Source organism: Ornithorhynchus anatinus, chromosome 3, assembly GCF_004115215.2.
Source record: "Ornithorhynchus anatinus isolate Pmale09 chromosome 3, mOrnAna1.pri.v4, whole genome shotgun sequence".
Lineage (NCBI taxonomy): Eukaryota > Metazoa > Chordata > Mammalia > Monotremata > Ornithorhynchidae > Ornithorhynchus > Ornithorhynchus anatinus.
The window spans coordinates 41,222,865-41,246,703 of record NC_041730.1 but is presented as its reverse complement, the minus strand read 5'-3'; the positions used below and the strand labels follow the sequence as shown (position 1 = coordinate 41,246,703).

Below are 23,839 nucleotides of genomic sequence, written 5' to 3'. Positions count from 1 at the left end.
AAAGCCGGATTAGGCTGCTTGGCATGGAGAGGCCAAAGACTTCTCTGACAGGTGGACTTTGCCCAGAGATGAACTCAGACACCCAACTCTGCCAGAGCCTACAGGATCTCTACCAGTTCCCGAAATAACGTGGGGGCGAAGTGGAAATACTTTAGTTCAAACAAACCAGCACACAGGGGATGGGAAGAATCAGCATTGAAGTGAACCAGCACACAGAGGATGGGAAGAATCAGCATTGAAGTGGACTGGGGAGTTGTGTCCAAATAGGGGAACCATTTTCAAATGACTTTCTTTCTCTGTCATGCCATTCCCTGACCAACTCAGCACATTGGGCTACGTATTTATGTATAAGTCCTCCAGACTTATACTCAAAGTTGTCTTGACTGTAAGATCATTATAGGCAGGGGATCTGTCTGTTTATTGTTCTGTTATACACTCCCAAGTGCTCTTTACAATGCTCTCCACACGAGTGCTTAATAAACACTACTGAATGACTCACTGAATGAGTGAATGAATGAAGTATTTGCCTATTATCAACCACACCTACACGTATTAATGAAAAAAATCCTTGCCAAAGGAACTATTCCATATCTGAAGGACAATTACATGAATATTTGTAGTGATTCAAGAACTACTTATGTTTTACTTATGTCACTGTCTGCATTATTTTAGTGTACAGTTGTCAGTTAACATGTTCTTGCCTCCACCTTTAGACTGTTCATTCATTTGTTATTGATTTATTTACCCATTTGCATTTAATTATTTTAACTATTGGACACCCATCAATTCATATTGGCTTGTCATCCCTGAATTCAGGAATAAGACCTTTTCCTTCTTCTGAACATTGTAACGCATCTTGGCACACAATCAACCAATCAGTCAGTATCTTAAGAGTTTACTGTATGCAGAACACTATACTAAGAGCTTGGAAGAGGATGAAAGAACAGAATTGGCAGACAGGTTAGCTGCCCATACTAGGCTTACAGTCTAAAGGGGCATTTCAGCCAATTTTCTTCACAGAGATGACTGTGATGAAGAAGAAGAGGATGCTAGAGATATCTAAAGCCCTGAACTTCTTTCTCTCCTCATCTCATAATTTTGTTTTGGGAGAGAGAAGACTGAAAAAGACAAAGTAGAGAAAAAGAAGATATTGAGAGTTGCAAATTACTTTTTTCGTTCAGCCCAGGGTAGCAGGGTTTGTAGGAGAACAAGGATATGGGCCCTAGCTAGATGAGGGTAGTAGAGTGGAGGAGGGAGGGTCAGAAAGGCTTGTTTTTCTCAAAATAAGGCTATACATTTGTGTGGTCATCAGCCAGATGGCATCCAAACACATTACCCCTCATCCTTCACAAATTAGAACATTTCCTGAGGAGGAGGTGGCATAAGAGTTGGGAGATCTGGAAGGAAAGCTCAGAAGAAGCAAAATGGCCTAGTGGATAGAGCACAGGCCCAGAAGTCAGAGGACCTGGGTTCTAATCCTGGTTCCACCATTTGTCTGCTATGTGGCCTGGCGCAAGTCCCTTCACTTCTGTGACTCTGTTACCTCATCTGTAAAATGCGGATAGAGATTGTGAACTCCACGTAGGACATGGACTGTGTCCAAATTGATTAGCTTTGTATTTACCCCAGTGCTTAGAACAGTGTCTGGCACTTAGTAAGCACTTAGCAAATACCAAAAAAAAAAAGGCAGTGGGTGAAACTGAGAGAGCTTACTGTGTGCTCTGCATCAGCTTTCTGCACTGTCTGGAGAGTTTTGTTTCGTTTTGGTTTTTTAATGGTTTTTGTTAAGCTCTGTACTAAGCACGGGGGTAAAAACAAGCTAATCAGGGTGGACACAGTCCCTGCTCATAGTCTTAATCCCCATTTTGCAGATGAGGTAACTGAGGCCCAGAGAAGTGAAGTGATTTCCCCAAAGTCACACAGCAGTCAACTGGCAGAGAATCTTTCTTCTGGTTCCAGAGATTTGAACCCAGATCTCCTACTCAATGCCTTCTTCCACCCAACAGTGAAATCCAGAAGCCACATGTTAGCTGAGAAGTGGCTGCTTCTGCAGCAACTGTAGCTTCTTGAGTTACTTCTGTTGCCAGGTTTGTAGGGTAGAATTAAAGGCCAGAGACTCCTGACAGATTTAAAGGAAAAGACTGTAAAAGGTATTTAAAGCAATTGTCAGGATGATGCCTCTCCTAGGTTTATGGTGTTTTCAGTGCCTCATTTTTAATACTTTATCATGACATTCTGCAGCCATAATTATTATACATTCCAGCTCAAGGGATTTTTAAATCATAGAGAGTCACTATAGATCCTCTGAGTCATTGTAGGTCAGGTGATCACATTAGATTATATCGTTCTGTGTTCCAGGGTCTATTGGATCTGCTGTCTGGGGCTTATTAAGGTCACATCTCCTCTGAGAGGCCTTCCCTGACTAACTCCCCATTTCCCCTACTCCCTCTCCCTTCTGTGTCATTGGATCTGTCTCTTTTAAGCACTTCATCTTCACTTCACCCTCTGCTGCACACCGCTTATGTGCTTATTCGAAACATTTCTTCATTTTAAAGTCTGTCTCCCCCTCTAATACTAACAACAACAACAATAATGATAATGATAATCGTGCTATTTGTGAAGCACTTATTATGTGCCAGGCACTGTACTAAGGACTGGGGTGGATACAGGTAAATCAGGTTGGGTACAGACCCTGTCTTATATGGGGCACACAGTCTTAATCTCCATTTTACAGCTGAGGTAACTGAGGCACAGAGGAAGTAGGTGATTTGCCCAAGGTCACACAGCAGACAAGTGGCAGATCTGGGATTCAAACCCATGATCTTCTGACTACCGGACCTTTGCTGTGACCACACTATCCATCCTGCTTCTAGACCGTAAGCTCGTTGTTAGCAGGGAATGTAACTTCAAACGCTATCATATTGCACTCCCCCCAAGTGCTTAATATAATGTCTGGCACATAGTAAGCATTTAACAAATACCATTAAAAAAATAAAGGAGCTTACGATTGGGAGTTAAGTGCTTACAATGTGCCAAGCACTGTTCTAAGCATTAGGGTAGGTACGAGTTGATCAGGTTGGGCACACTCTTAAATCCCATTGTACGGAGGGGGTAACTGAGGCCCAGAGAAGTTAAGTGAATTGCCCAAAGTCACACAGCAGGCCTGTGGTGGAGCAGGGATTAAAACCCAGATCCTTTGACTCCCAGACCCGTAGTCTACCCTCTGGACCATGCTGGTTCATCCTGGCTTCACAGTCCTCTACCACTGGTCCATCTTGCCCTAAATGATTGAATCCCCTAAGGGGGACATGAGCTTTCTGAGGTGGGCGACATTGAAGGGGGTAGCTGCCTTAACTGGTCAGCCCTTGATCCTCGGATAAAAGGGCAAGGTCTCGCTGATCGAGAACAACTTGCTCAATAGCATCTGAATACGTAGACGCAAACTCATGCCACGAATGTAGCTTTAAACATACGTGATTGATCTTCTTCTCTTCTGTAACATAATAATGTTGCTGGGTTCATAAATCACTGTGGGTTGGAGAATGACATTCTCGGGAAGATAAGTCCCATTTAGCCAAGTGAGAATTATATTACCTCGTGTGCGTGGAGCTGTAACTGGAGTCACAACCCTTGGGCAATACTAATCCAGTTCTGTGCCCTTCTCCCTCCTCCCTGCCCGCACGAACCCGAGGGATTTTAATTCACACACTAATCACACTTGGGAAATATATACAAGATGAGGTGAGATGTGAGGAGAAGTGGACAGTGGAAAAAGAGACTCCATTTACTAAGAAATGCCAGTGAAAAATCACCCCTGAAAAGAGAATGATGAAGATTGCTTCGAGGACCGTGTACGGATCTTAAAGTTTTATAGAGGAAAGAACGATGCAGACAGTTCACAGAATTGTTTACATACCCTCGACTTTTATGGGGCAGGAATGGTGTTGAATGTTTACAGTCGTGTTTTTGTCAACGAATCAATTAGTATTCCTTGACTGAGTGTCTACTCTGTGCAGTTCCCTGTACAAGGACACTGAGAGAGTACAATAGACTAGAAGGCAAAAATCACTGCCCTTGTGGAGTTTTCAATCTCACCGCCCAAACTTTGATAAAGTCAGACAGGAGTGTTAGTGACAGCTTACAGTGGTGTTTACATAGCTGAAATTTTTATAGGAACGGGCATGATTCTGAGTTTTCATAAATGTGTCTGCATTCTAAACTTTACAGGGAAAAAAATGATATATAGCAGAGGGTTTACCAACGCATCCAAAGGTTTTACTAGAACGGACTAGAATTGGAGCCACTGAGTTGTGTAAGCATGTCTCTAGACTGTAAACTCGCAGTGGGCAGGGAATATATTTACCAACTCTGTTATTTTGTACTCTTCCAAACGCTTAGTACAGAGCTCTGCACAGCAGTCAGCACTCAGTAAATACAACTGATTCAGTGAGAATCATACTTTTGAAGGAGAAAGCTGCATCTTCTATGTCTGTGAGTTTTTGAGCAGCAATTAGGTAACTGAGCTGGGCTAAGATATTTGAGGCAGGGGTGGCTTTCTCCGAGTTGTCCCTGGGAGTTTGCGACGTCACCTGGAATATCATGCAGGAGGGTTGGAGCACTTGAGGGGTCAGGGTTTCAGTCACAGTGGTCCTTCTCGAAAGGCAGGGTCACCCCTTCACCAGCATCTAATCGGACAATGCTTGAACTCGTTGCTACCTCATTTGAGCCCAAAGGGGCAGTCCCAGACCACAAGATCTGACCTATTTCCATAATAGAGAAGCAGCGTGGCCTAATGGATAGTGCATCGGCCTGGGAGTCAGAAGGAACTTAGTTCATTCAGTAGTATTTATTGAGCGCTTACTATGTGCAGAGCATTGTACTAAGCGCCTGGAATATACAATTTGGCAACAGACAGGGAAAATTCCTGCCCAATGATGGGCTTACAGTCTAATCGGGGGAGACAGACAAAAACAAGACAACATAATCACGATAAATAGAATCAAGGGGATGTACACCTTATTAAAAAAATAAATAGGGGAATAAAAATATATACAAATGAGCACAGTGCTGAGGGTAGGGGGAGGGAGAGGGGGAGGAGCAGAGGCAAAGGGGGCTTAGCTGAGTGGAGGTGAAGGAGGGAAGGGGGAGGGAGCAGAGGATGGAGGGGGAGCAGAGAGGGAGCAGAAGGAGCAGAGGGAAAAGGGGAAGCTCAGTCTAACCCTGTCATTGCCACTGATCTGCTGTGTGACCTTGGACAAATCCCTTAACTTCCCTGTGCCTCATCCGTAAAATGTGTCCAACCTGATTAGCTTTTATGTACCCCAGCACTCAGTACAGTGGCTGGCACACAGTACGCACTTAACAAATATTGCCCCCCTGCAAAAATGATACAAAATTGTCTCCACAGAACTTATATGAAGCAGCATGGCATAATGAATAGAGACTGGGCCTGGGAGTCAGAAGGCCATGTGTTGTAATTCTGGCTCCACCACTTGTCTGCACAAATACTTCTTTGTGCCTCAGTTCCCTCATCTGTAAAATGGGGATTGAAGCTGTGAGCTCCACATGTGACAGGGACTGTGTCCACCCTGATTAACTTGTATCTACCCCAGCAATTAGTACAGTGCCTGGTACATAGTAAGTACTTAACAAATTCCAGTATTATTATTATTATGTACATATCCTTATTGCTTCATTTACCTATAATTTATTTTAATGTCTGTCTCCCTTATTAGGATGGTAAGTGCCTTGAGAGCATGGATCATTTCGACCAATTCTGTTGTACTGTACTCTCCCAATCAGTCAATCCATCAATCAGTGGTATTTATTCAGTGCTTACTGTGTAAAGAGCACTGTACTAAGCACTTTTCATTCATTCATTCAATAGTATTTATTGAGCGCCTACTATGTGCGGAGCACTGTACTAAGCGCTTGGGATGAACAAGTCGGCAACAGATAGAGACAGTCCCTGCCGTTTGACGGGCTTACAGTCTAATCGGGGGAGACGGACAGACAAGAACAATGGCACTAAACAGCGTCAAGGGGAAGAACATCTCATAAAAACAATGGCAACTAAATAGAATCAAGGCGATGTACAATTCATTAACAAAATAAATAGGGTAACGAAAATATATACAGTTGAGCGGACGGGTACAGTGCTGTGGGGATGGGAAGGGAGAGGTGGAGGAGCAGAGGGAAAAGGGGAAAATGAGGCTTTAGCTGCGGAGAGGTAAAGGGGGGATGGCAGAGGGAGTAGAGGGGGAAGAGGAGCTCAGTCTGGGAAGGCCTCTTGGAGGAGGTGATTTTTAAGTAAGGTTTTGAAGAGGGAAAGAGAATCAGTTTGGCGGAGGTGAGGAGGGAGGGCGTTCCAGGACCGCGGGAGGACGTGACCCAGGGGTCGACGGCGGGATAGGCGAGACCGAGGGACGGCGAGGAGGTGGGCGGCAGAGGAGCGGAGCGTGCGGGGTGGGCGGTAGAAAGAGAGAAGGGAGGAGAGGTAGGAAGGGGCAAGGTGATGGAGAGCCTTGAAGCCTAGAGTGAGGAGTTTTTGTTTGGAGCGGAGGTCGATAGGCAACCACTGGAGTTGTTTAAGAAGGGGAGTGACATGCCCAGATCGTTTCTGCAGGAAGTTGAGCCGGGCAGCGGAGTGAAGAATAGACCGGAGCGGGGCGAGAGAGGAGGAAGGGAGGTCAGAGAGAAGGCTGACACAGTAGTCTAGCCGGGATATAACGAGAGCCCGTAATAGTAAGGTAGCCGTTTGGGTGGAGAGGAAAGGGCGGATCTTGGCTATATTGTAGAGGTGAAACCGGCAGGTCTTGGTAACGGATAGGATGTGTGGGGTGAACGAGAGGGACGAGTCAAGGATGACACCGAGATTGCGGGCCTGCGGGACGGGAAGGATGGTCGTGCCATCCACGGTGATGGAGAAGTCTGGGAGCGGACCGGGCTTGGGAGGGAAGATGAGGAGCTCAGTCTTGCTCATGTTGAGTTTTAGGTGGCGGGCCGACATCCAGGTGGAGACGTCCCGGAGGCGGGAGGAGATGCGAGCCTGAAGGGAGGGGGAGAGGACAGGGGCGGAGATGTAGATCTGCGTGTCATCTGCGTAGAGATGGTAGTCAAAGCCGTGAGAGCGGATGAGTTCACCGAGGGAGTGAGTGTAAATGGAGAACAGAAGAGGGCCAAGAACTGACCCTTGAGGAACTCCAACAGTTAAAGGATGGGAGGGGGAGGAGGCTCCGGCGTAGGAGACCGAGAATGATCGGCCAGAGAGGTAAGAGGAGAACCAGGAGAGGACAGAGTCCGTGAAGCCAAGGTGAGATAAGGTATGGAGGAGGAGGGGATGGTCGACAGTGTCAAAGGCAGCAGAGAGGTCAAGGAGGATCAGAATGGAGTAGGAGCCATTGGATTTGGCAAGAAGGAGGTCATGGGTGACCTTAGAGAGAGCAGTCTCGGTAGAGTGGAGGGGACGGAAGCCAGATTGGAGGGGGTCTAGGAGAGAATGGGAGTTAAGGAATTCTAGGCATCGATTGTAGACGACTCGTTCTAAGATTTTGGAAAGGAAGGGTAGTAGGGAGATAGGGCGATAACTGGAGGGGGAAGTGGGGTCAAGAGCGGGTTTTTTTAGGATGGGGGAGACGTGGGCGTGTTTGAAGGCAGAGGGGAAGGAGCTCTTGGAGATTGAGTGGTTAAAAATAGAAGTTAAGGAAGGGAGGAGGGCAGGGGCGATGGTTTTAAGAAGGTGAGAGGGAATGGGGTCCGAGGCGCAGGTGGAGGGGGTGGCACTTGCGAGGAGGGAGGAGATCTCCTCTGAGGATACTGCAGGGAAGGATGGGAAGGTAGGGGAGGGGGTTGTTGGGGGGGAGGGGAGAGGCGGAGGGGTGACTTTGGGGAGCTCAGACCTGATCGTGTTGATTTTCGTGAGGAAATAGGTGGCCAAGCACAATATAATAGACTTGGTAGATATGAAATTCAGTCCATGATTCCCCTCTCCTCAAGAACCTCCAGTAGTTGCCCATCCACCTCTGCATAGAACAGAAATTCCTTACCATCGACTTTAAAACTCTCAATCATCTTGCCCTCTCCTACCTTACCTTGCTGGCCTCCTACTGCAATCCAGCCCACACACTTTGCTCCTCTAATGCCACCCTACTCACTGTACATAGATCTCATCTGTCTCACCACCAACCTCTCACCACATCCTGCCTCTGGCCTGGAATGCCCTCCCTCCTCAAATCTGACAATTACTCTCTCCACTTTCATAGCCTTATTATTGAATGCCCATCTCCTCCAAGAGGCCTTCAGTAAATAAGTCCTCATTTCCTTTTTTCCCCCTCCCTTCTGTGTCGATCTGATTTGCTTCCTTTATTCACCCTTCAGCCCCACAGCACTTATGTATATATCCATAATTTATTTATATTAGTTTGTCTTCCCCTCTAGACTGTGAGCTCGTGTGGGTGGGGAATATTTCTTCCAACTCTGTTATTTTGTCCTATCCCAAGTGCTTAGTAATAATAATAATAATGTTGGTATTTGTTAAGCGCTTACTATGTGCAGAGCACTGTTCTAAGCGCTGGGGTAGATACAGGATAATCACGTTGTCCCACATGAGGCTCACAGTTAATCCTCATTTTATAGATGAGGTAACTGAGGCACAGAGAAGTGAAGTGACTTGCCCATGGTCACACAGCTGACAGGTGGCAGAGCCGGGATTAGAACCCATGACCTCTGACTCCCAAGCCCGGGCTCGTGAAGTGCACACAGTAAGCGCTCAATAAATCCTATTGGTTGATTGATTGATTGATATGATCTCTCCCCACAAGGAGCTTACACTCTATAGGAGACAGAAATAAAAATAAATTATACTTAAAGAAAATAGTCCAGTATCATCACTGTAGAGTAGTAATAATAATAACAATAATAGAGTGTATTCCCTCTAAACTATAAGCTTACTGTGGGCAGGGAACATGTCTACCAACTCTTTTACATCATACTCTCCCTAGTGCTTAGTACAGTGCTCTGCCCATAGTAAATGTTCAATAAATTGATCGATTGATTGATGGATTGATTATAAGGATTGATTATACAAAAGTGGTGAGGGGATGGGATGAATATCAAAGTGCCATCAACAGGTACACAAACAAGTGTTTAGTTGCCACAGAGAGGAGGGTAAATAGAGAAAATGAGATCTTAGTATTCATTCATTCATTCATTCAATAGTATTTATTGAGCGCTTACTATGTGCAGAGCACTGTACTAAACGCTTGGTATGTACAAATCGGTAACAGATAGAGACAGTCCCTGCCCTTTGACGGGCTTACAGTCTAATGGTGGGAGACGGACAGACGAGTAAAAGCAATAAATAGAATCAAGGGGATGAACATCCCATGAAAACAATAGCAAATACATAGAATCAGAGGTTCCCAAGCCCTTAGTACAATGTTCTGCACACGGTAGGTGCTCAATAAATACTGCTGCTTGACTGATTGATTGATTGATTGATCCTTCTGTGCATCCACCAGGTTTTGCATGTATATTGGAGACATTCAAGCTCCTTGTGGACAAGGAACATGTCTGCGAACTCTGGTGTATTGTACTCTGACAACTGCTCAATAAATACAATGATGTACTGCTAATATTTCTGTTCCAAGATGTCTAGGGTGATGATTTTTGCTTACGTTGAGCAAGGTCCCAGATTCATGTCCCTAACCAGCCCATATTTTGGGAAGCAGAGAGGTCTAGCAGAAAGGACATGAACTGAGAATCAGTCCTGGTCTATAATCTTAGCTCTACCATTTGCCTGCTGTGTAGCCTTGGGCAAGTCAAGTAACATCTCTGTGCTTCCATTCCCTCATCTGTAAAATAGGGATTAAATACATTTTTTCCCTCCCCCGTAGAATGTCCCACATGTGGGATAGGGATTCTTTCTGATATGATTATCTTGCACTTATGCCAGTGCTTACTTAGCACTATGCTTGGCATATAGTAAATACTTAAGAAATATCATTTTTCATTCATTCAATAGTATTTATTGAGCGCTTACTATGTGCAGAGCACTGTACTAAGCGCTTGGAATGTACCAATCGGAAGTACTATCATTGTTATTGTTATCATCTTTATTATTAATATTAATAATAAGCAGTAATCATTAAGTTCTATTTGGACAAAATCATATTGATTTCCAGCAATATTGACATAGAAAGTCTCCATCATTCCTAGATTTCTTTCGACGTCTAGGAGATTCATTCATTCTATCATTCTTATTGAGTGCTTACTTTGTGCAAAGCACTGTACTAAGCTCTTAAGGTGTCTCAGGTTTGTGAAGCCCAGATGAAAGTGAACCTCTGAGAATTCCAGTGCTGATCTTTAAGGAAGATGATAATAATGATGGTATTTGTTAAGCTCTTACCATGTGCCAAGCACTGTACCAAGCACCTGGGGATTTGAGCAAATCAATTTGAACACACAGTCCCTGACCCACATAATAATAATTGTGGTATTTGTTAAGCACTTACCAAGTGCGAGGGACTGTTCCAAGTGCTGGGGTAGATGCAAGATAAGGGGTTGGACACAGTCCCTGTCCCACATAGAGCTCCCAGTCTTAATCTCCATTTTACAGATGAGGTAACTGAGGCAAAGAGAAAGGAAGTGACTTGTCCAAGGTCGCACAGCAAATGGCAGAGCCGGGATTAGTACACAGGTCCTTCGGACTCCCAGGCCTGTGCCCTATCCACTAGGCCATGCTGCTTCTCTAGCTGCACTGTAGCCTTATGGGAGGGCTGCTGACCTTGGTCACACTTTCACCCTTACTTGTTTTGTGTTGCTTCCCTCCAGATCATTGACGAAGAAGAAACGCAGTTCATGAGCAACTGTCCCGTGGCCGTCACGGAAAGCACACCACGCCGGAGGACCCGCATTCAGGTTTTCTGGACGGCCCCGCCGGCCGGGACGGGCTGTGTGATTCTGAAGTAAGTAGAGATCCAGCTCACTCTCCTGGCTTTGGCCTCCGCTAGCCATATTCATCCAGGAACTGCTGCTCCTCTGATTCCCTTTCTCTCTGCCGATGGAGAAGAATGTGATTTTGGAAGAGGCTCCAGTTGGGTCTACATTAACCTCAAATAAATAGCTTGGGATCTTGTTTAGGTCACTTTGCTGCTATGTGACTTTTCATGCAGTCATATTTATTGAGAGCTTACTGTGTGCAGAGTACTGAACTAAGCGCTTGGGAGAAGACAGTACAACAGTAAGCTGATACATTCCCTGCCCACAGTGAACCTGTAGTCTAGAGGGGCAGACAGACATTAATATAAATGAATAAATTAGAGATATGTACAAAAGTGCTGTGGGGCTTGTAGGGGGGATGAATAAAGGGAGCAAGTTAGGGCGACACAGAAAGAAGTGGGAAAAGAGGAAAAGAGGGTTTAGTCAGGGAAGGCCTCTTGGAGGAGATGTGCCTTTAATAAGGCTTTGAAGGTGGGGAGAGCAAGACATTTGACTTCTCTGTGCCTCAGTTCCTTCATCTGCCAAATGGACATTCAATAACTGTTCTCTGTCCTACTTATACTGTGAGACCCAAATGGGATCTGGTTATCGTGTATCTTCCCCAGTGCTTAGTTCAGTGTTTGGTATGGAGTAAGCACTTACCAGTTACCACAATTAACTTTATTATCATTATCATCACTGCTACTATTAGGGGAAGCAGTGTGGCTCAGTGGAAAGAGCACGGGTTTGGGAGTCAGAGGTCATGGGTTCGAATCCCCTCTCCTCCACTTGTCAGCTGTGTGACTTTGGGCAAGTCACTTAACTTCTCTGTGCCTCAGCTACCTCATCTGGAAAATGGGGATTAAGACTGTGAGCCCCACGTGGGACAGCCTGATAACCTTGTATCCCCCCCCAGCGCTTAGAACAGTGCTTTGCACATGGTAAGCGCTTAACAAATGCCAAATTATATTATTATCATAGACTGTGAGCTCACAGTGGGTGGGGATTTTCACTCTTATTGTTGTACTGTACTTTTCCAAGTGCTTAGTACAGTGCTCTGCACACAGTAAGTGCTTAATAAATACGATTGAATGAGTGAATTATTACGGGGGGGGGCTTTCATCTGCAATTCCCTTTCAAAATTTTGAAGGCCTAAAATAGAACATGGACATTGTTAGAACAGCCAGGAGTGCTGGGCCGGATTGCTTTGGGAAGCGAAAACTTGGACGGTTTTCTTTTTAAAATATAGTTCTGTCTTTTGCCGGTCATCGCGAATGTGTTTGCTGCCAATTTCATTTTGCTAGATCCCTGAGGGTAGGAACCAAATCTTAACTGTTGTTTAACTCTTGTATAGCTTCCCAAAATTATACCCTGTCCAGAGGAGTGCTCTGTAAATTGGTGGCTTGTTACTTGAGCCTGAAAATAATCAAGATTTGGATCAGGCATAACTCAGCCGAGCTTTTAGGTTCAGAGTATTGACTACCCCACCTGTCTGCTGCGTGGTCTTGGGCAAGTCACTTCATATCTCTAGGCCTTAGTTACCTCATCTGTAAAGTGGGGATTGAGACTGTGAACCCCAAGTGGTACAGGGACTGTGTCCAAACTGATTTGCTTGTATATATCCCAGCACTTAGTACAATGCCAGACACAAAGTAAACACTTATCACCAGAATGGTGCTACTATCTCTCTCATCCCGCGATTTACCTCTAATAATAATAATGTTAGTACTTGTTAAGCACTGACTATGTGCAGAGCACTGTTCTAAACGCTGGGGTAGATACAGGGTAATCAGGTTGTCCCATGTGAGCCTCACAGTCTTCATCCCCATTTTACAGATGAGGGAACTGAGGCACAGAGAAGTGAAGTGACTTGCCCACAGTCACACAGCTGACGAGTGGAGGAGCCGGGATTCGAACCCATGACCTATGACTCCCAAGCCCATGCTCTTTCCACTGAGCCACGCTGCTTCTTTAGCAGTGTGGTCTAGTGGATAGGCCACAAGCCTAGGAATCAGAAGGATCTGGGTACTAATCTCTGCTCTGCCACTTTGTTGTGTGACCTTGGGTAAGTCACTTCACTTCTCTGAGCCTCAGTTACCTCATATGTCAAATGGTGATTAATAATAATAACAATAACGATGGTAATTGTTAAGCACTTACTATGTGCAAAGCACTGGTCTAAGCGCTGGGGTAGTCACAACGTAATCAAGATTGTCCCACGTGGGACTCACAGTCTTCATCCCCATTTTACAGATGAGGGAACTGAGGCACAGAGAAGTTAAGTGACTTGCCCAAGGTCACACAACAGACAAGTGGCAGAGTCGGAATTAGAACCCACCACCTTTGACTCACAAGCCCGGGCTCTTTCCACGAAGCCACACTTCTTCTTGATTAAGATTGTGAGCCCTATGTGGCACAGGGACTGTGTCTAATCCGATTTGCTCGTATCCACCCCAGCACTTAGAACGGTGCCTGGCACATAGTAAGTGACTTAACAGAAACCAGTTATTATTATTATTGCTCTTGGTTATCACTCCAGCGTGGTGCGACTATCTCCCCCATCCCTCGATTTACCTCTAAAAATCATTTATCTGGAAATTCCCACCATCAGTCATGCCTCCCAACTTTTCCCAAATTCAGTGGCATTCCTTTGTGTTCACTTTGATTCCCACACAGTTTGTCATGTAAGAGAGACAGCCCTCTGTATTCTGGGTCTACAAGGATGATCCCTCAAGGAAATTCCATCTGTAATAGACTAGGAATGAGAGGGAGGGATGCTTCAGGCTGAAATGGGCCGGCCGGCAGAATCTTCCACTCTGAAAGCCAAGAGTCTCTTCTGCCTCGCGTACAGCTCGTCTTTGGCTGCGTCTCATATCCGCTGCCAGATGGCCCAGAATGAAACTGATTGGGGGTCCTGTGTGTTCTGGACCCCTTGTATGCGGACCATCGGCCATGACAGAATTTCTGATGGTCGTCCAGAATTTCTTCAGCAGTTGGCAAGTTGGACCGTGAGGCGGGGTGTGGTGGAGCAGGATAGGGAAGGGATGTGATGAAGTGAAGTTTGCCTTTGCAGGCAGTTTATATTCCTCCACCCTCTCCTCAACTGGTGGTTAAGCAGAAGTTGGCTACCTTATCATGGAACTAGGCTAGTGGGAAAGGACAGTATCTAGTGGAGAGAGCACATCGTGGGAGTCAGAGGACCTGGATTTGCACATAGTAGGCCTTGAACATATACCACAGTTATAAAATTAGAACTCACACATCAGAGAAACACTCATGGCTTCACACCTGCACAGGATGGGACATGTGATGAGAATGGTTGCATTACGGTGCGGTGGGCCTAATCCAGAGGTGGAAGAACCATTTTAAGGACACAGTGAAGCATAATTGCAAACTGTGGACCATGAGATGACTGTAACAATAAGCAGACCAGCCTGCTGTGGAGAAATACAGATGGGATGTCTTGGAGAACAGAGGCTTTGAACATGTGTGATAGCAAGATGAGCATCTTAAACTACATTAGGCACTGCAAATAGAAAATTTAGGAGCTGTCTGCCTTCCCCCTCTAGACTGTAAACTCATTATGGGCAGGGGACATGTCTGTTAATTCTGTTGTTGTATTGTACTCCTCCAAGTGCTTAGTACAGTGCTAGATCAATTAATTCATTGAAAAGATGGTCATTCACTCATGCATCTTTTCATACGTGTTCGCAAACATGGATAGACTCTCACCATTGAATCGCATGACCTTCAGAAGTGTAGGATAGCCATATATGTTGTATGCAGAAGCAGCGTGACCTAGTAGAGGGGGCATGGGCCTGGGGGACAGAGGATCTGGGATCTAATCTCAGCTCTGGCACTTACTCCCTGTGTGACCCTGGGCATGTTGCTTAGCTTTTCTGTGCCTCAGGTCTCTTATCTGGCCTTTCCTGACTGAACCCTGACTTTCCTCTTCTCCCACTCCTTACTACACCACCCTGAGTTGCTCTCTGTTCTCCCACATCTCAGCCCCATAGCTCTTATGTCCATCTCCCCCCGCCCAGACTGTAAGCTTGTTGTGGACAGGGAATGTGTCGGTCTATTGTTGCACTGTATTCTTCCAAATGCTTAGTACAGTGTTCTGTACACAATAAGCACTCAGTAAACACAACTGAACGAACAAATGATGATGCAAGGAGCAGTAGCTGCAGGGAACAGCGCAAAGCAGCAGTAGTGCCTTTCATCTCCCTCCAGACTTGCCTCCATCTGTCTTTCTATGTCTGGCTCTCTCTGTCCACAGCTCTCTCTCTTTCTCTGTTAGATATGTCTCTTTCCATTTCTGCATCCTGTGCCACCTTTAGAACTTGTGGTCTCTCCCTCTTACTTAGACTGTGAGCCCCATATGTGTCCAACCTGATTATCTCGTATCTACCCCAGCATTTAGTACAGTGCTTTGCATATAGTAAGCACACAATAATGATAATAGTATTAAATGTGGTATTCGTTAAGTACTTAATATATGCCAGGTACTGTAATGAGCACTGGGGTAGACACGAGATCATCAGGTCCCACTTGGGGCTCACATTCTAAATGTGGGAAAACAGATGTTGAATCCCTATTTTGCAGATGGCACAGAGAAGTGAATTCCCCAAAGTCACACAAATACCACTAATTTTACTATCACTATTATCTCTCCATCTTTCTCTCTGCGATTTGGTCTTTGTCTCAGGTTGGGTCTCTGACCCTTGCAATCCTTCTCAACTTTCTCCCTCAGCCTCCTTCTGATCCTTGACTCTCTGTTTTTCCTCGTCTGTCTCCAGCCAGTACTGTCTTCGAGTCTCTCGCTGTGTTTCTCTCTTTCTCCTCCTCTCTGTTTCTGTCTAAACTGATTCTCTGTTTCAGGATAAGTCTGTCAGTCCCTCAAACTGTATCTCTGTCATTGTCCATGTCTCTGGTCTGTGGTCTCTGCATGACTGTATTTCTATCTCCATCTGCTTGTGCCTCATTCTCTGTGAATCTATCTTTGCCATACCCTTGCCAAGAATGAGTGCGTTTTGCTAGCGTGCACTGTCCACACACAAACCCGCACACCTATTTTGTCGGTTTTCAGAGATGATGACGCCAACATGAGGTTCTCTACTTGTCTGTGATGAGTGTGGCTGGAAAGACCACTATATGACTGACATTGCTTTTCACATTGTTGGGAAGTCTAGGTTGTTTATTCCGTAAGTAATATTTATTAAGAGCTTACGCAGTGTAAAGGACAATGCTAAATGCTTGGATTCCTTCCAGACAAGGTTCATTTCATAGCTGGTGGATGGAATCCGTAGCTTCTTCCTCTTCGGATATATGGAATTTTTCTGGGCTTTAAATTCATAGTGGGCAGGGGACACATCTACAGACTCTGTGTATTGTACTCTCTCAAGTGCTTAGTACAGTGCTCTGTACATAGTAACTGCTCAGTAAATATCACTGATTGCTTGATTCTTTCCATCGAGGAGCATATAATCCTAATGCACTCCAATATACTTATCCCATTCAGGGCCTGTCTCTGGTTTGGAACCTGTATTTTGGAAACCCAATTTTCGCCATGTCTTTTCTCTAGGACCTGATCTTTAACTAAATGAGTTCGCCCTCCTGGCTTGCTTGTGCCCACTTCAGGATCATCATAGAGCAATTGTTCAATTCTTCTGCTGTTCTCCACTCTCCTCATCTGCCCTACCCAATGGAGCTGTGTTGCTACGATCATTGCTTCAGCATTAATGGGCTGAGGGAATTGAGAGGAGTTGAGCATGGAAAAAATCCTCAGAATTATGCTTGAGACATAGTAAGCAAAGAATAAAAATAAAAAATAAAAAAAAACTGTGGGATCCATCATCTTTCACGGCCTCTCTGGCCTTCCCCTCTCACTTCCCCTCCTCCTTTCATCATCAGGCTGACCTTTTCTCTGTCAGCAGATGAAAGGCTGGAATCCATTTGTCCAAATTATCTTTGTCCTGAACAATCTGGATATTTTCGATGGCCAATGTTTCTTGCCTGAAATATCCAGATAAGTCAGGCCAAAATATTGCCTCAGACTCTTGACCAAGCTGGGAGAAGCAGTGAGATAGTTAGTCTTATGCACTGATGTCTCAAAGGTTAGCTGTGATTTGCACTCTTTCCAACTCAATCCATTAACCACACCAGCCTTCCCCACCTCCCCACTGAGAAACAGTACAGTCTAATAGATAGAGCATAGAGCACAGTTTGGGGAGTTGTTTATTCATTCAATCATATTTATTGAGCACTTACTGTGCACAAAGCACTGTACTAAGTGTTTGGGAGAGTACAATGTAACAATAAATGGACACATTACCTGGCTACATTGAGTCTAGGGAGAGAGTCAGAAGGATCTGGGTGCTAATCCTGACTGGGCCACTTGTTTGTTTGTGTGACCTTGAGCAAGTCATTTCACTTCTCTATGCTTCAGTTACCTCATCTGGAAAATGGGGATTAACACTGTGAGCCACATGTGAGTCACAGACAGTGTCCAACCAGATTAGGTTGTATTTACCCCAGTGCTTAGTATAGGGAACACTGAACAAATACTATTTAAAAGAAATAAAGAAAGCTCCTCGAAAGCTGGGATCATGTCTGCTAACTTGATCATCATCATAATAATAATAATGGTATTTGTTCAACGCTTTCTAGGGTAGATACAAAACTGTCAAGTTGGTCACAGTCCCTGTCCCGCATGTGACTCAAAGTCTTAATCCCCATTTTACAGATCAGAGACTAATCTTAGTCTCCTATGAGCCTAATACTGTGCTTTGCACACAGTGGATGCATGGTTTATGTGATTGATCATTTCGGGGGTTGATCATGGACCTAAGAAGTGCTTAACAAATACCATTTTAAAAAAAAACAACAACCCAGCAAGGCACTAGAAAGAGATGGAGGAAACTGTCTAAGCCCTCTCCTGCTAGTTCCTAATAGTCTCGTGCCTTTTCTCCGCTGCACACTCCACCCCACCCTTAAATGCCCATTGCTTCAGAAAGTCAAGTGTTTCCTCAGTAACGTGGCTGACTTTTACTTCAGCAATTGTGTTTCCTCAGTATCGTGGCCAACTTTTACTTCAGCAATTGTCATGTCGACCTTCCCTGACATCTGCAGCTAGTCACCAGATAACCCTAAACCACTCCCCAGATGCTTTCAGTCCCACTCCCACCCTGTCCCCTGAGGCTCGAGGTTTAAAGATACAGTTTTTGTTTTCCTGCAGCTCCCATGAGCCTTTCACCCTCCTGGCTTCCCAAATCTCTCCCCATTTCTCTCTCCTCCTGGCCTGGTGCTGCCTTCTTTTTTTTCTGTTTCATAGATGAGGCCAGGTTCTTCCCCAGCTGCAACCCAGCCAGGAGCAGAGCCACAGGGACCCAGCTGGGTCTTGGCAGGAGAAAAGGACAGAGAATAGATCACAGTCACACTCTCCCCTTGACCTGACCCTGTCGCAGAGACGGAGGTGGCCCTGAGGCCTCCACCCAGGGAAGGGGACGGCTGGGATCGTGAAACTAGTTTTTAAAAATTCAAAACCCATGGGGGCTCTTGAGAAACTGGAATGAACAATGGAGAGCCTCAGTTGGGGGTGGAGGAAGAACAGGAGAGGGTCATGGGTGTGAAGTGGTTGGTGGCCAGTGAGAATGGACACAGATATCCTACATTTGTTGAACTCAAACTGTAGCCCCACTAATAATAAGAATTGTGGAATTTGTAAAGTACTTACTATCCTCTAGACTGTAAGCGCATTGTGGGCAGGAAATGTGTCTGTTTACCCTCCCAAGTGCTTAGTTCAGTGCTCTGAACATGGTAAGTGCTCAATAAATACTATTTACTGACAGAGTCACTAGCACTGGGGTAAATATAAGATAATCAGGTTGGACACAGGGTAGGACACAGGGTTGGACACAGTCTCTATCCCAAGTATGGCTCACAGTCCCTATGGCTCATAGGGAAGCAGCATGGCTCAGTGGAAAGAGCCCGGGCTTGGGAGCCAGAGGTCATAGGTTCAAATCCTGCCTCTGCCACTTGTCAGCTGTGTGACCGTGGGCAAGTCACTCCACTTCTCTGTGCCTCAGTTACCTCATCTGTAAAATGGGGATTAACTGTGAGCCTCAAGTGGGACAACCTGATTACCCTGTATCTCCCCCAGTGCTTAGAACAGTGCTCTGCACATAGTAAGCGCTTAACAAAAAATACCAACAGTCTGAAGGGGAGGGAGTATAGGTATTTAATCTCCAATTTACAGATGAGGGAAATGAGGCCCATCAAAGTTAAATGACTTGTCCAAAGTCACACAGCAGGTAGTGCAGAGGCAGGGTTAAAACCCAGGTCCTCCGACTCCCAGGCCTGTTCCCTACCCACTAGGCCATGCTGCTTATAGACCCTCATTTGGGTGATCCTACCCTGCCTCAATGTTAAAAAAAGTCTCAGAGTTGATGCTAATAAAATTGCCCAAAATACCCATATCTCTAGGATACAATTGTTCTGTCTACTTTAGGTTTGTAGTCACTGAGATTTTATTCTTGCTTTGTCCTTCCAAATTGCTGCTGGCCTTCTTGACTCAATTTTCATCTATTCATGCCTTCAAGGTGTTTTGCTGCCTAGGTAGAAGAACGTGTGTTTGCCTTCAAACTTGCATCAAGTTTGAAAATCTTGGGATATGTGAATGCATGAAAGAGAGAATAAAAGATTGAATTTCAGGAAGAGAAATTTAGGGGTAAATAGACAGTATATGTCTCTTCCCTCTTCAAAACATTGCTCCATTCAAATTTCTACCTAATCCCTTCTGAGATGAAAGCCACTTAAATTCAGTGACTGTTCACTCCAGGAATACCACCTTTATTTTTCCAACTTACCTTCACATGCTGTTGCATTCATGATTCCTTAGAGCTGTTGCAAAGTCTGTTATGGTCCCTTGGGAAGTTAAACTCTGACTTTTCCTGAGACCAGAGATGGATTATCCCTTCTCATTCAGTGGGCAGTCAGTGAATGACCATCAGAGGGCAAAGCTCTGGGCGTAGTGCTTTCAGAGATGAATTTGAAGAGAGGAAGAAAGCCCAGAGAAGCTCTCATAGTGATGTTCTCTATGACTATCAGTGAAAAGGATTTGCCATTCCTACACGGAAGCAGCACGGGCTAGTGGATAGATCACAGGTCTGGGAATCAGAAGGACCTGGGTTTTAATCCCATCTCTGCAACTTGTCCGCTATGTGACTTTGGACAACTCACTTGATTTCTCTGGGCCTCAGTTACCTCATCTGTAAAATGAGGATGAAGACTGTGAGCCCTTGGTGAGCTGACTAGAGTGTATCTAGCCCAGTGCTTAGAACAGTGCCTAACACATAGTAAACATTTAACAAATAGCATTATTATTATTGTTACAGGTTGCTTGGGACGGCTAACAGTTCCCACATATATTTAGCATTGAGGACTGCTTTCTTCATTAATTTCAGAGTCTTCTTTATATTCATGAAGAGAGATGGTCATTATTATGTTGGATCTCTTTCCTTCATCTCTTTCGGTAGCACAGAAAGTCATCCAGTCAACCCCAAGGATGAAGGTTGGCGATAGTAAATGGATGTCTTTGTGTAGAACTGTGACGACTGAATTGCTTCTTATTAAATTGACTTTTGCTGCTTCACAAAGGGAAATGCTGCCTGTTCATTCAAAGATGCTTTTCACCTGCAAAGACTGCCACTGGAGTGATACATTAAACCGTGTGGGCTATGTAAATAATGCATTTCTACCTGACTTTTATGTTAAATTTGGGAAAAGAGTTCTGATTGTGAGGGCAATCATGTAAGGTGTAATGATACCAAGACCTAGATTTCCATCACTATGGTGCACAGAATAGCCTTATTTGGGGTTATGGGTTCAATATCGTCTTTGATCTCTAGAGTATATATCATCAAATGTGAGAATAGCCGTCCGCTCTCAGAAAGATGAAATGAGACTTGATTATTGGAGGCACTTCAACAGGGATGCCAACTGTGTTTCTAGCCTTTGCTTGTCAGAGGCAAACAATAGAGAGAAGGTTTCCATGGTTTTCTCAATGAAATTCAAGCGCGGCTTCTCAAACTGAGGCGAGTGTCTCTCTTGGACCTTTGACATTGAGAAGCAGCATGGCCTAGTGGAGAGAGCACGGACCTGGAAGTCAGAAGGACCAGGTTTCTCACCCTGGCTCTGCCACTTGGCTGCTGTGTGACCTTGGGCAAGTCACGTCACTTTTCTGGGCCTCAGTTACCTCATCTGTACAATGGGGATTAAGACTGGGAGTCCCATGTGGGGCATGGGCTTTTTCCAACTTGATGAGCTTGCATCTACTCCAGCACTAATACAGTGCCTGGCACATAGTAAACACTTGATAAAAGCCAAAAAAAAAAAACAACGTGATTGCATCTAGTTCAGTATATCTCACTCAACAGGCTCACAATGAATACCAGTGGTGATGATGAAAAAAAATACTAATGAGGATGATGGTGACATTGATGAAGACATTTCCTCCAAGAAGCCTTCCCTGATTAAGCCCTCATTTCTTTCTTCTTTGTCACCCACACAATTGGATCTTTCCCCTTTAAGCACTTGCTACTCACCCCACCTCAGCCCCACAGCACCTATGTCCACATCCTCATACTCTACTTCCACTATCTGTAATTTATTTTCCTACTACAACACACCCGACACACTTCAGTCCTCTAACACCAACTTACTCGCTGTCCCTCGATCTCATCTATCTTGCCACCAACCCCTTGCCCACATCCCCATTCTGGCCTGGAACGCCCTCCCCCTCGATATACAATAGATCACCACTATCCCTACTTTCAAAGCCTTATCAAAATCACATCTCCTCCATGAGACCTTCCCCAATTAAGCCCTTGTCCCTGTAATAATAATAATAATAATGTTGGTATTTGTTAAGCGCTTACTATATGCCGAGCACTGTTCTAAGCGCTGGGGTAGATACAGGGTAATCAGGTTATCCCATGTGAGGCTCACAGTCTTAATCCCCATTTGACAGATGAGGTAACTGAGGCAACGAGAAGTTAAGTGACTTGCCCAAAGTCACACAGCTGACAGGTGGCAGAGCCAGGATTAGAACCCATGACCTCTGACTCCTAAGCCCGTGCTTATTCCACTGAGCCATGCTGCTTCTCCCTGTACTCCTTCTCCATTCTATACTGCTTATCAACCTGGCTCTGAACTCTTTAAACTCTTGATATTCACCCTACTCTTCATCCCGCAGGACTTATGTGCATATCCATAATTTATTTATTTGAATGTATGTCTCCCCCATTAGAATCCAAGCTCATTTTCTTAATGGTATTTGTTAAATGCTTACTATGTGCCAGGCACTGGGGTGCTAATCCAGGTCGGACACAGCCCACGTCCCACATGGACTTCACGGTCTTAATACCCATTTTAAAGGTGATGTAACTGAGGCACTGAGAAGTTAAATGTGGGTTGCCATTGTGCCTATCAAGGACTTCGTAGAGTGCTCTGCACACAGTAAGTGTTCAATAAATACAATTAATCGACTTGCCCAAGGTCACACAGCTGACAAGTGACAGAGCTGGAATTAGAACCCAGGTCCTTCTTACACCCCAGCCTATTCTCTATCCACTAGGTCATGGTCATTCCCAAGAACATGTCTACCAATTCTCTTGTATTATCCTCTCAGAAGCACTTAGAACAGTGCTTTGCACCCAGTAAGTGTTCAATAAATACCACTAATAGATTGATCATGCCTGTCCCCACCCTTTAGACTGCAAGCTCCTTGTGGAGAGTGATCATTTCTATCCATTCTTTTTTACTGTACTTCCCCAAACACAGCCTTCTGCATGCAGTAAGCGCTCAATAAATGCTACTCTTTGATTCCGCCGATGATGGTGACAGTGATAACCGTTAACAGAACTGGTAGTTTTCATTAATGCAGCATGAGTAGACTAATATAAGCATCCCATCAGGTTCACTTCCTATTTAGACATTAAGCCTTGATAATTATCATATTACTATTGAGAAGCAGCGTGGACTAGGGGATAGAGTAAGGATCTGGGATTCAGAAGGATATGCATTCTAATCCTGGCTCCGCCGCTTGTCTGCTGTGTGACTTTGGGAAAGTCACTTAACTTCTCTGTGCCTATTACCTCATCTGTAAAATGAGGGATAGGACTGTGAGTCCTTTGCCGGACAAGGAGTTTGTCCAACCTGATTAACTTGTATCTAACCTAGCGCTTAGAAGGGTGCCTGGAATGCAGTAACAGCTTCACAAATACCACAATGATAATTATTGCAAGCAGTGGTATTTGTGAAGCACTTACTATGTGCTGATCACTGTTCTAAGCACTGAGCACTGTTCTTTTAGTAATATTTACTTTAATATTCATTAAGCACTTACTAGGTACAGATCTCTCACGGGGAGGAAACAGCGTGGCTCAGTGGAAAGAGCCCGGGCTTGGGAGTCAGAGGTCATGGGTTCGACTCCCAACTCTGCCACTTGTCAGCTATGTGACTGTGGGAAAGTCACTTCACTTCTCTGGGCCTCAGTTACCTCATCTGTAAAATGGGGATTAACTGTGAGCCTCACGTGGGACAACCTGATTACCCTGTATCTACCCCAGCGCTTAGAACAGTGCTCTGCATATAGTAAGCGCTTAACAAATGTCAAGATTATTACATGGGTGGGTTTAAGACATCGGACCTGACCACAAGGGACTTAGGTGCTCTTCCCCGTTCTGCCAAGTGAAGGGGGAACTCACCATACAAAGGTCTTTTGGGCACCAATAGCACATTCAGTCCTACAGATACAAGGCAGGTAATAATAATAATGTTGGTATTTGTTGTTGAGGGCACA

General features: G+C 44.9%; 1 protein-coding gene across 3 annotated transcripts in view; it reads left to right on the top strand.

The window, feature by feature from the left end:
• The window catches only part of SPON1 (spondin 1), a 387,007-nt gene that overhangs the window by 61,537 nt on the left and 301,631 nt on the right, over positions 1-23,839 (top strand). For all 3 annotated transcript variants that reach the window (XM_039911464.1, XM_039911465.1, XM_029060288.2), the window contains exon 3: positions 10,831-10,964. In XM_039911464.1, coding sequence (XP_039767398.1) covers positions 10,831-10,964 — 134 coding nt within the window. The remainder of the gene's footprint in view (positions 1-10,830; positions 10,965-23,839) is intronic.